Below are 13,463 nucleotides of genomic sequence, written 5' to 3'. Positions count from 1 at the left end.
ATTAAGAGTTTTGGCCTGGAATCACTGGGTAATGGATAGTACAATAGTTCTGTTAACAAAAGGAACAAAGTAGAGAAATTTGATTTGATTTTGTTGAAAAGAAAGAACAGTCTGTTAATTGTCTTCCTTTTTTTAAAGGATGTTTAGAATAACAATACTTTATGACTAAAGAATGAATCAAGTCTTTTTGTAGTGACGGAATAAAGTTTCTTAAAGCCTGTTTTAACATGAGAAATTTATATGCATTCATTTTATTTTACCTTTTCTGAACAGAGGCATTGAGTTTTAAAATTTTTGTGTTTTTCCTAACATAGATGAGGGTAGGATCTGTGTATATGCAGACAGATGCCAATTTGAATCATAAGACCTTTGAAAACCAGTAGCTGTACTTAGCTAGAAAAATAAACAATTGTCATCCAAATGTCTCAAAAATGGACTTTACAGACAATATTACTAGGACATTTTTATGATTGTCAGATGCAAAATAGTATTTCATTTTTATGTTCCAGCTTTTTCCATGTCTGTTCTAATTGACTTTATAGAATTCTTGCTTCCAGTAGCATGTCTCAGCAGCCTTTCCCTGTCTAGACTGTCTTCCTCTACAGCTGTATTTCTGTCAAAGAAAAAAAGAATTTAGGCGTGGGGGAAGTTAATGTTATTAGAAACTTAGTCTTGGGGAAATAATCTTGAACTATTTTGTATTAAACTAGTTCCTTTAGAAGTTAAACATTTCAAAGACACAGCTCTGATGGATTGGAATTGGATTTTATTGGAAGGAATGTGTAATTATTTGAAAGTGGGGAGGAGGCTTGACAGTGGTAAGATAGGGTCTGTCTTGAGTCCATTTTATATAGGTATGGAGATGGGATACTTCTTTAAGTTAGGTGTATTTCTGTCAGTGCTGGTGTTAATCTATAATATCAGGGTTTATTATTGCTGAAAGTATGACTTTTTATTTCATTATGTGAATCATTTTCCAGATTTTGTTACATGTTACTCAGAACTGTTTGAGATATGTCTGTTTTAACTTTTATATACAGACATTTTTTATATGATGTCATTTCATTTTATTGTAATGTTTTGAAACTATTCCAGCACATTGTTTCAGTTTGAATCTCTATGAGGGTCCTAACAACATGTCCTCTTGCACAGAGGTGATGGGAGCCTTCCTCTAATATAGTCTGCATGCTTAGTCGGTCAGTAGTCAGTCATGTCTGACTATTTGTGACCGTATGGAATGTAGCCCGCCAGGTTCCTCTGTCCTTGGAATTCTCCAGGCGAGAATACCAGAGTGGGTTGCCATTTGCTCCTCCAGAGTATCTTCCCGACCCAGGGTTGAACCCACATTTCTCCTGTATTGGTACGTGGATTCTTTACAACTGAGCCACCTGGGAAACCCCTTTGTTGTCCAGTTGCTCAGTCACGTCCAACTGTTTGTGACCCCACAGACTGCAGCACGCCAGGCTTTCCTGTCCTTCACCGACTCGCAGAGTTTGCTCAGACTCATACCCATTGAGTTGGTGATATCATCCAGCCATCTCATCCTCTGTCATCCCCTTCTCCTTCTTTCCCAGCGTTAGGGTCTTTTCTAATAAGTCGGCTCCTCGCATCAGGTGGCCACAGTACTGGAGCTTCAGAATCAGTCCTTCCAATGAATATTCAGGATTGATTTCCTTTAGCATTGACTGGTTTTATTTCCTTGCAGCCCAAGGGACTCTCAGGAGCCTTCTCCAACATCACAGTTCAAGAGCATGAATTCTTTGGTGCTCAGCCTTCTTTATGGTCCAACTCTCACATCTGTACATGACTCCTGGAAAAAATCACATCCATAGCCTTGGTAATACTGACCTTTGTCAGCAAAGTAATGTCTCTGCTTTTTAATGCACTAAGCTTGTCATTGCTTTTCTTCCAAGGAGCAAGCATCTTTTAATTTCATTGCTCCAGGCACCGTCTGCATTGATGTTGGAGCCTAAAAACATTGTCACTGTTTTCATTGTTTCCCCGTTTATTTGCCATGAAGTGTTAGGACCAGATGCCATGATCTTTGATTTTGAATGTTGAGTTTTAAGCCAGCTTTTTCACTCTTCATCAAGAGGCTCTTTTGTTCCTCTTCATTTTCTGCCATATGGGTGGTGTCATCTGCATATCTGAGGTTATTGATATTTCTCCCTGCAGTCTTGATTCCAGCTTGTGCTCCATCCAGCCCAGCATTTCTCATGATGTATTCCGCATACAAGTTAAAATAAACAGGGTGACAGTATACACCAATTTTGTGCCCAATTTTGAACCAGTCCGTTGTTCCACGTCTGGTTCTAACTGTTGCTTCTTGACCTGCATACAGGCTTTGCAGAGGCAGGTAAGGTAGTCTGGTATTCCTGTCTGTTTAAGAATTTTCCACAGTTTGTTGTGATCCACATAGCCAAAGCCTTTCGCATAGTCAATGAAGCAGATGTTTTTGTAGAATTCTCTTGCTTTTTCTGTGACCCAAAGAATGTTGGCAGTTTGATCTCTGATTCCTCTTGCCTTTTCTGAACCCACCTTAAACATCTGGAAGTTCTGGGTTCATGTACTGTTGAAGCCTAGCTTGGAGAATTTTGAGCATTACTTTACTTGCATGTGAAATGAGTGCAATTGTGAGGTAGTTTGAACATTCTTTGACATTGCCTTTCGTTGGGATTGGAATGAAAACTGACCTTTTCCAGTCCTGTGGCCACTGCTGAGTTTTCCAAATTTGTTTGCACATTGAGTGCAGCATTTGCACAGAATCATCTTTTAGGATTTATAATAGCTCAACTGGAATTCCATCATCCCCACTAGCTTTGTTCGTAGTAATGCTTCCTAAGTCACACTTGACTTCGCACTCCAGAGTGTCTGGCTTTAGGTGAGTGATCCCACCATCGTGGTTATCTGGGTCATGAAAATCTTTTTTTGTATAGTTCTTCTGTGCATTCTTGCTACCTCTTCTTAATATCTTCTTCGTCTGTTAGGCCCTTTATTGTGTCCGTCTTTCCATGAAATATTCTCTTGGTATCTCTAATTTTCTTGCAGAGATCTCTAGTCTTTCCCCTTCTGTTATTTTCCTCTATTTCTTTGCATTGTTCACTTAGAAAGGTTTTCTTATCTCTCCTTGCTATTCTTTGGAACTTTGCATTTGCATAGGCAAATCTTCCCTTTTCTCCTTTGCCTTTCACTTCTCTTCTTTTCTCAGCTATGTAAGACCTCTTCAGATAAACATTTTGCCTTTTTGCATTTCTTTTTCTTGGGGAAGCCCCTAGCCTTCTATTATTTTCCAAGTCATGCATAAGTTACATTTGGCAGCTAGGCTGTGCAGCTTCTCAGAAATAGAGTTACAGGCAGGTTTTACAATAAACCTAGTAAGATTTTTTTTGTTCAGTGTCTGTTGAAATTAACTAACAGCTAAAAAGTATTCTCTATCAATGTATACTCACATTTCTGGTTAACTGTTCTTTGAAATTTATTTTCCCATGTAGGGATGGAAAGATAAGAAAGATAAGTATGATCATTCATTTTCCTTAGCTCAGATTCTTTGTTTTTTTTAAAGCTAGCAGCTTGTGTAACACTATGCTTTGCCTTGAAGTCTAACTAAAACTTCTAGTCATACAACTCAATACCAGGGAAACAACCCAATGAAAGGTGGGAAAAAGACCTAAACAGACATTTCTCCAAAGAAGACATACAGATGGCTAACAAACTCTTGAAAAGATGATCAACATCGCTCATTATTAGAGAAATGCAAATCAAAACTACAATGAGATATCACTTCACACCAGTCAGAATGGCCATCATCAAAAAATCTACAAAAAATAAATGCTGGAGAGTGGAGAAAAGGGAATGCTCCTGCATGGTTGGTGGGAATGTAAATTGATACAGCTACTATGGAATACGGTATGGAGATTCCTTAAAACACTAGGAATAAAAGCACCATATGACCCAGCAATCCCACTCCTATGCATATACCCTGAGGAAACCAAAATTGAATGAGACACATGTATTCCATTGTTGATTACAGCACTATTTACAATAGCTAGAACATGGAAGTAACCTAGATGTCCATTGACAGGTGAATGGATAAAGAAGTTGTGGTACATATACCCAATGGAATATTACTCAGCCATGAAAAGGAACACATTTGAGTCAGTTCTAATGAGGTGGGATGAACCTAGAAACTGTTATACAGCACAAAGTAAGTCAGAGAGAAATAAATATAATATTCTAATGCATATATATGGAATCTAGAAAAGTGATACTGAAGAATTTATGTACAGGGCAACAATGGAGAAGTAGACATAGAGAATAAATTTATGGACATGGGGAGAGGGGAGCAGAGGGTGAGATGTATGGAAACAGTTAACATGGAAACTTACACTACCAGTTGTAAAATAGATAGCCAGTGGGAATTTGCTGTATGTCTTAGGAAACTCAAATGGGCTCTTATCAACCTAGATGGGTGGGATGGGAGGGAGACGGAAGGAGGTCACAGAGGGAGGGGGTATATGTAAACCTGTGGCTGATTCATGCTGACGTTTCACAGGAAACAGCAAAATTCTGTGAAGCGATTATCCTTCAATAAAAATTAATTTGAAAAATAAAACTACTTGGGAAAATAAATTTCAAACTTTTTAGGATTAAAACTGCATTGCCTTTCAGTTATCGTATTTGATAAAGGAAGTTACTAGTGCTTTTTTATAAGTGCTTGCATCTGAAAGACTTGGAAAATGAAAATAAGGAGAGAATACTTATGTTTTGTTAAATAATTTTCACTGAACAAATGAAGTATGTTTTGAGATGTTGCACTTCAAGTTGGTATATACAATTGGAAGTACACAATTAGAATATTGGTCAAATGAGTGAGATTAAAATAATGGGCATATAGAAAAACTTTTACTGGAGTGTTTATATGAGCAAGTAAGGATAGGAAGGACATGGAGACCAGAACAACTTGGGGCACTCTAACCATTTTGAGACATAAATGAGTTACCAGGTGGGGGCGGGGGGGGGGGGTGGTGGTTGTCACTGTAACCATTTTGAGAAGTAAATGAGTTAGCAAAGGGGTCAGTGTGTGAGTATGTCTACATCCACATGTGTGCATGCCTGTTTGTTGTGTGCACTCAGTCATGTCCAACTTTTGTGACCCCACAGGCTGTAGCCCACCAGGCTCCTCTATCCATGGAATTTTCTAGGCAAAAATACTGGAAAGGGTTGCCATTTCCTACATCAGGGGATCATCCTGACCCTGGGGTTAAACCCAGTCTCTTACTCCTCCTGTATTGGCAGGCAGATTCTTTACCACTGCACCACTGGGGAAGTAGCAGAGGGGTCCAAACAGGTATTAAATGAATCAGGAATTAAGGAAACTGGAAATGAGTATTACGGGTGCTGTGAAAAAAGAGATTTGGTAAGATGAGAGGGCCCATGGCTCTTTGACCACATATGGATTTAACAAATAACACAGAATCTTGGTGAGACCTTTTTTGTGTTAAAACTACAAGTATAAAAGCCACTAGAAAATAAACTGTGGAATATTCCGAAAGAGTTGGGAATACCAGAACCTGCCTTTTGAGAAATCTTTATGCGGGTCAAGAAGCAACAGTTAGAACTGGACATGGAACAACAGACTGGTTCCAAATAGGAAAAGGAGTACTTCAAGGCTGTGTATTGTCATCCTGCTTATTTAATTTATATGCAGAGTACATCATGAGAAACACTGGGCTGGAAGAAGCACAAGCTGGAATCAAGATTGCTGGGAGGGTATCAAAAGCCTCAGATATGCAGATGACACTACCCTTATGGCAGAAAGTGAAGAACTAAAGAGCCTCTTGATGAAAGTAAAAGAGGAGAGTGAAAAAGTTGGCTTAAAGCTCAACATGTAGAAAACTAAGATCATGTCATCTGGTCCCATCACTTCATGGCAAATAGATGGGGAAACAGTGGAAACAGCGGCTGGCTTTATTTTTCTGGGCTCCAAAATCACTGCAGATGGTGACTGCAGCCATAAAATTAAAAGATGCTGGCTCCTTGGAAGACAAGTTATGACCAACCTACACAGCCTATTAAAAAGCAGAGACATAACTTTGCCAGCAAAGGTCTGTCTAGTCAAAGATACGGTTTTTCCATTAGTCATGTATGGATGTGAGAATTGGACCATAAAGAAAGCTGAGTGCCAAAGAATTGATGCTTTTGAACTGTGGTGTTGGAGAAGACTCTTGAGAGTCCCTTGGACTACGAGGAGATCCAGCCTGTCCATCCTGAAGGAAATCAGTCCTGAATATTCATTGGAAGGACTGATGTTAGGCTGAAACTCCAATACTTTGGCCACATGATGGGAAGAACTGACTCATTGGAAAAGACCCTGGTGCTGGGAAAGATCGAAGGTGGGACAAGAAGGGGATGACAGAAGATGAGATGGTTGGATGGCATCACCAACTAAATGGACATGAGTTTGAGTAAACTCCAGGAGTTGGTGATGGAAAGGAAGGCCTAGCATGCTGCAGTCCGTGGTGTTGCAAAGAGTCGGACACAACTGAGTGAACTGAACTGAGAAAACAAAGATCAGTCAAAGAGAAAAACAGATGAGACTGGGACTGATCAAAAGTGAAGATATTCACTAGAACTGAGGTAGAAAACTTTGAAATTTATATTCGAATGTTCAGTTAGAAACAGTGTCTGTCTTGTTTTGAATTTATGAGTAGAACAACATCCTCACTAAGCTTTTGCGTTTTAAAATGGCATATATGGGAACTAGTATAATTAAAGATTTCTACAATTTATATGCAGCTTATCCATATCTGTTTTGCATAAATTCTTAAAATTTGTTTTAATTATTACTGTTTTTATATACCCAAACCAAAAGTTTTGGGATTTCTCTGGGAAATGCAAGGAAAAGGATTGTGGAAAGAAGTCCAAATTAAACTGAGGACCACTCAGTTGTGCCCTTTTCTTTTTCCAGGGTTGGGGTACTTTTATGTATGAAAATCAGCTTAGTTAATTTTAAAGAAATTTTCATTTCTCAGTTTTGCATTTTCATAGTAATTAAGACTTTCATGATATTTTGCACTAAAATATGAATATGTGAAAGTCACCCTTTCTGAAGCTATTAAATAAGAGGACTTTCAGGTAATGCAGAGTCTAAATATTGTTAGTTACATGGCATTTGGAAGAAAAGAACAAATATTCTTTAGCCATTATATGTTACATGAAGTTTGTCTTTAGAGTCTTCCAGTGGTATAGTGGGTTGAAAGCACAGACTTCAGACTCTTGAGTTTTATATCTTTTTCTGCCATTTCCTGTCTTTACCACTTTAGTAATTTCCTGACCTTGAGCAACTTCAGAAGCTCTCGTCTATAAATGGGATTGATAAGTCATAAAAGCAATCCTAGAATTATGAAGTGCCTGGCATGTAGGTTACTTTCAGTGAATGTTAAATATAAATGCAAATTTTCTATAAATCTTAAAAAAAATAAAAACCAAAACCAAGTTATTTGTCGTCTTCTTTGTGAAAGCTGTCCCATCTACTAAACTTTATTATTCAGTTGTTTCACTTACCCTCTACTGTCTAGAAATCATGCAGTACAAAATCAAACAGTTAACTCTTCTATTCTTTTAATAATAGGTTTAGGCAGGCTTTTGCCTTTTAGAAATTATATTCTAAGAATTGTTTGATAAAGGTAGAGTTTTTCTCTCCCTCTATGTGTAGTGATGGGTAGTATTTTTATTGTGATTTTTTTCCTTTGCTTTTTCCCTGAAGGAAAAAAGGCTAAATTAGGAGAAATAGAAAATTGCTGTTTGAATTTCCTCATATTATAATGTATAACTCATGTGACTGTAGGTTGGCCTATGAAGTATTCATTCTTGTTATTCAAATGAATGTACAAGAACTCAATCTCAAGACTGCTTTACAAGAAAAGGCCTTAGAAGAAAATGCATTTGTTATGTCGGTTGTATGTTTTATGGTGTATGTATATTTTTTGATTCCCTGATTTAACTTACATTATCAGTTAAACAGACCCAATGATATTGTTAAAATGAGATGCTACAAAATAAGAAATTCAGCCTGTTCCTGATAATTTCAGGTGCTTGTGCAGGAACAAGTCTTCTTTACTTATGAAAGGAGATGTGGAGAGCTTTTTGTAGTTTTTATTATTTCTGGAGTGATGAAGAGCTAGCCAGCAAGATTTTTCTGGTAATATATAGTAGTAAGTAGAACTTAACTAGTTTTCTGTTCAAAGTAACCTATGGAATCTTTATTGCATTGAACAACATTGCATTGGCTGTATAATGTATTGGCTATATAAAGTTCAATGTAACTCTTAAGCTGTGACTTAATTGACACTTCAAGTTGTATGATAAATCAGATGAGTTCACATATTTCTGATCATCCAGTTAAATCACTACAATATCACCCTCTTCAAATCCTGTTATGTTACTTTTAATCACATTACTGTGCTTTACTTTCTCCATAGCACTACCACTCTAGAAGTTATCTGGTTCATGTACTAGGTAGGCCATCTGTCTCACTAGACAACAAGAGAACATCAGGGCTCTTACTGCTTGCTGTTCACTGATGTACTCCAGAACCTAAAATGCCAGACATTTTCTTGATATTCAGTAACTGTTAAAAGAGTTGATGTTTGAGTAAATTTTAAGGATACTTTTAGAAGATCAAGATGGTCTTAGAGTTTTATTGTATTGAATGTTTGGGAGTATGTACTGTGAAGTAACAAAATTTGTATACAGAAATGGAGTATACATGTATCTTTCTCTGTGTGTAAGAGTTTCATTTTAATAGATTCTTAGAACTATCCTTGAGTCTTAGGTGATGTTCTGTTTATTGTACCTTTCATAAATTTTGTTTTTGTTTTTTTGTGTTTTGGTAAAGTTTTGGAATAAAGGCAGGCAACTAATTTGTTGTTCAAAATATCACTCTAAAGCTCAGAGTAACAGAAAAGATAATCAAGTCCATGAGTGATAATATAGTACGTAATTGTTGATAGTGATAAAATATTTAGGTAGAGGAATATAAGCCATACTGTGGATTGACTGCATAATAATTTTTAAAGCATTGTCTGATTCCATTTTTTAGTACATTTTCCAATTTGAGCAGTTTAGAATTTTTCAGGTAAAATACAGTATCCCTGATTTTTGCTAAGTCAAAATTTTCACTGTTTTTGTATTTTCCTTATTCTGTTAAGATGATTGAATTGTAAGATAATTGTTTTGTGTAGCCATTGACCATTTCTTTATGAAATTTCATTTTAATAAAATTGTTACTTGTTACTTGTCACTTGTTACTCTACATATGCTATCCAGAAATACCTCTACCCAATAATAATCTTAATTGATGAGTTCATTTAGTAGTAATTGGTGGATATGAGTTTTTTCCATTACTCTGCAAACCATGTTTTCAAATTTTTAGGAAGTATCACAAGTATGCTCAGCTATGTTTTTTTTAAGTTCTCTATTGAAGTTTGTTTTGTGATTTTTATTTATGCACATAAGATAAACATAATAACTGTTTCTTTACTTTCTTTCAGCCAATGGTAATGATAGTAAAAAATTCAAAGGAGAAGATAAAATGGATGGTGCTCCTTCTCGTGTACTTCATATTCGAAAATTGCCTGGTGAAGTGACAGAAACTGAAGTTATTGCTTTAGGCTTACCTTTTGGCAAGGTGACCAACATCCTTATGCTGAAAGGAAAAAATCAGGTACACTTATTTCTGGACTTAGAAAATGTTAAGCTCCAAACTGTCCTGTAAGTGTGAATTAGCTGTCGCCTGATGAAATGATAGTTTATGTAATTATACATAGTAGGTTACTTTTCTTAAGGAGCATGACAAAAGTTCTGCTCTGACTTTTCCTAGTAGCTGTGTATAAGAAATTAATGCTAGGGAATTAAAATGAGTAAGTCACTGTAGTTTTAAAATTTTGCTTTGTAAATTCACTTTAGAACTGTAGTGGAACTATTGTTCAAGGAGATTGTGGGAAATACAGATGTAATAACTTTTTTTGATTGTGGCTTTACTCTTTGTAATATCAGAAATCAGTAGGGACATTAGTATCATCTTACCTTTAAGCTTATCCCAGGGAAATATTTATCTGATTGCATTAGAAAAAAATAGTTATTAGTCCCAGATAATCTATACTGAATAGATACATCTGTAGCAGTAGGGTCCAGGTGTATTAAAAATCAAATTTTGTTTTAAAGTTCCTAATGATACCATTTAGAAGAATTTAGAGAAATTTAATGCTCTCTTAAATATAGTTAATATCGCTAATAAGATGACATTTAATTTTTTTCTTCTACTAGATTATAAATGCTTTAAAAACGACTTGGAGATCTCATATTTTCTAGGTTAGGCATGGTAAAATTCTGATTTTAGAAAATGTTTGGGTTTTATTTTCTCTAGCCTTTGTTGGAGGAGTTACATTTGTAATGTATGGAAATCCGAGGTGGAAGGCAGAAATGCTGTGTATGCTAAGAGCTGTCTACTGAGGTTAGCTTTAACTGTATCTCTAAGCTTCAGAAAGGATTTCTGATTGTACTTATTAGGGCAGTTCTCGGTAGTGATTTTTTTAATGAACCAAATAGATCACACAGATATTGAAGTTTATTTGAATTTAATTCATAGTATTATCATTTTTGCTATTGCAATTTTCAGGCGTTTTTGGAACTAGCAACAGAGGAAGCAGCTATTACCATGGTTAATTACTATTCTGCTGTGACACCTCACCTTCGTAACCAACCAATTTATATCCAGTACTCCAATCACAAAGAACTAAAAACAGATAATACATTAAACCAAGTGAGTATGTGTAGGTTCATAAATGAAATGTCCTAGAGCATATTAAGACTCATATTAGGAGAAAAAATATTTTTAACCACTGAGGAGATTTCTGTGTGATCTTTTAAATTTTTTGTTGTTGTTATATTTTCTTGCAGTATGTCCCTAAGTATTAAATGTTATGTTACTTTACAGAGTCTGTTATTTTCATATTTTACATTAGTACTGAATAAATTAAATAGTATCTTTTCAGTTTTTTTAAGGTTCTAGTCAAAGTTCTTTTTCTTTGTACAAATTAAAACTTATATAGAAACTGTCTGAGGTGGGACTTAACTGTAAACTGTTTATACAACTTTGATTAGATTTAATGTATGAAATTCAGTCCCTTTGGTTATTTGACTTTTTATAGGTTTTAATTTCTTATGGATAAATTCCTATTAAAGATGAATTAATGATTTTCCTGGAGGGAAATATAAGAATTGAGACTATATGAATATGTTGATCTTTTCAGGTAGAAGTTTCTAGTTATTTAAAATTAATGTTTCTTTAGAAAAGTATGGTGGTTTTAGATATAAACACATAGGATTGCAGTAAACAGTCATATAGAAACTTTAGTTCTTTTAATGTAGCTTTTAGCTAATTATATCTGTTTTAGTAAAATAAAAAGCTGTGTCTGGCTCTTGACTTAGCAAATGGAAAATAATCCTCACAAATTTTAACCTTTGTAAAAAAATAACTGAAGATCATTTTGATAGTATAATAACAATAAGCTTGTAAAACTTTTTGCCTAAAAGATAAGGCTAAGATTTCAGGTTTGTTTTTTTTTTAAGTTTGGTAAATTTTCATTACTTTTGAACCAGAAGTTGTACTTCTTACAGTTTATCAAAAGAAAATACCTATTCTCTATTCCTTTTACTTAAAGTGGCATTTAATATCCCAGTTGGGTTTAACATGTTAATATTTTCAATAAAGTAATTAGTGAATACATTCTCATTTTAAAAGATTCAAATGAAAAGGATGTGGAAAGGATAAAGATAAGGCATCTGTAGATATCTGTGGTGGGGTGTGAGGGTGGGGGCTGTAATTTCAAATAGGATAACCAGTGGACGCCTGATTGACAGGTGACATTTGAGTAACAAACCTCAGAGATTAAAGAGTAAAACACTTATTACAGTTTTGGTTATTTTTGACATCGGGAATAATCAGTGCAACGTTCCTTCTGTTGAAAAAAAGGTTACAGCCATATTTTTGACTTTCAAAAGTTCTTTGATAGCCTTTTTGTATTACAATTGGTCATTGTTTATAGATACTAATTAATGGTATTTTTAAACACTCTGCTATCTTTTACTTTCCTTAGTATTAGCTGTATGTTTATCTTGCTCTTTCTTCAACCCACCCGCTCTCATTGCCCGTTTTATATTTCAGAATCGACAGTTAGGTTTTATTGGACTTTACGTGCTTTCCTCTAGAGTAAAGTAATGAGTTGGATGCTGAACTAGGATTCCCCCAAATGCCAAAGAGGTTTTTACTTTGGCCTTTAAAACCCTCTTTAGAGTTTCTGTTCTTTTAAGGGGGTGTTTAGTTGTTGCTTTTGTTTTTACTAAGTTGGTTGATGGTGAGGAGGAAGAAGAGTTTAGCTGTTTGTTAGCCAAGCTTTCTGTTAATCCTTTTATTTTCACATTCCATTTCACCTCCTTCTGTGTACCTGCCAGTTTCTAATTTGACTCCTATAGCTGCTACCAGTGCAAACGCTCTTTGCTATGTGTTCACTGTGTCTTCAGTCCATGCAATTTCTGTGTTCCAGGAATCTGATAAAATTATTCTCAGCCAGTGATGACCTCTCTTCAGTGTCTGCATTTATTCCATTTTGTATTTATTTATAGGCATTTTAATAGTGTTTTATAACAAAAGAGAGATGAATGTGTACATCAACCATAAATTCTTCCACAACCTTTTATCAAGTTGCAAGTCCTATGAATTCACTCTTCTCAATATCTGCCCAGTTTTCTTTTCTTTTTTCTACTTCAGTTGCTCAAACACAGCCATCTCTTACCTAGTAACTCTTGAAGTGAAATGAAGTTGCTCAGTTGTGTCTGACTCTTTGGCGACCTCATGGGCTTTAACCTACCAGGCTTCTCTGTCCATGGGATTTTCCAGGCAAGATTACTGGAGTGGTTGCCATTTCCTTCTCCAGGGGATCTTCCCAACCCAGGGATCAAACCCAGGTCTCCTGCATTGTAGGCAGACGCTTTACCATCTGAGCCACTAGGGAAGTCAGTAACTCTCTTATCGACCTTTAATTTTTGTCTTGAATACTTTCTCCCTAGTGATGTGTGTGTGTATCTTTCTAAAATGCACAGATCTAACTTGCTCTCCTGCAGCAGTTTCTTTTCATGCTCAGGATAAAGGCCCTTTCTGAGATGACTACTGTTTCTGACTGTGGCTGCTTCCCCCTCCATTTTCTTGTGCTTCTATCTCAGTAGTAATGGTAGATCCTATAACTTGGCATACTTTCTCTTCGTTTGTCTTTGGAGGCCACTGTGTTTCTGTGTTGTCACTTTTGCCTGAAATATTGTGGCCTGCCTATGTTTGTGCCAAGTTTCCATCCCACACTTCACATGACCACTTGTTAGACATCTTCAAGATTCCGTAAGCCAGTTTC

The 13,463-nt window shown here is 35.9% G+C and overlaps 1 protein-coding gene across 5 annotated transcripts in view; it reads left to right on the top strand.

Moving 5' to 3' along the window:
* PTBP2 (polypyrimidine tract binding protein 2) overlaps positions 1-13,463 on the top strand; it is an 83,115-nt gene that overhangs the window by 32,009 nt on the left and 37,643 nt on the right. For all 5 annotated transcript variants that reach the window (XM_043460577.1, XM_043460576.1, XM_043460575.1 and 2 more), the window contains exons 4-5: positions 9,552-9,724; positions 10,679-10,822. In XM_043460577.1, coding sequence (XP_043316512.1) covers positions 9,552-9,724; positions 10,679-10,822 — 317 coding nt within the window. The remainder of the gene's footprint in view (positions 1-9,551; positions 9,725-10,678; positions 10,823-13,463) is intronic.

The sequence above is a fragment of the Cervus canadensis genome, chromosome 2 (genome assembly GCF_019320065.1).
Source record: "Cervus canadensis isolate Bull #8, Minnesota chromosome 2, ASM1932006v1, whole genome shotgun sequence".
Classification (NCBI taxonomy): Eukaryota; Metazoa; Chordata; class Mammalia; order Artiodactyla; family Cervidae; genus Cervus; species Cervus canadensis.
The sequence above is the reverse complement of the archived record's forward strand: the minus strand, read 5'-3'. Positions and strand labels throughout refer to the sequence as shown.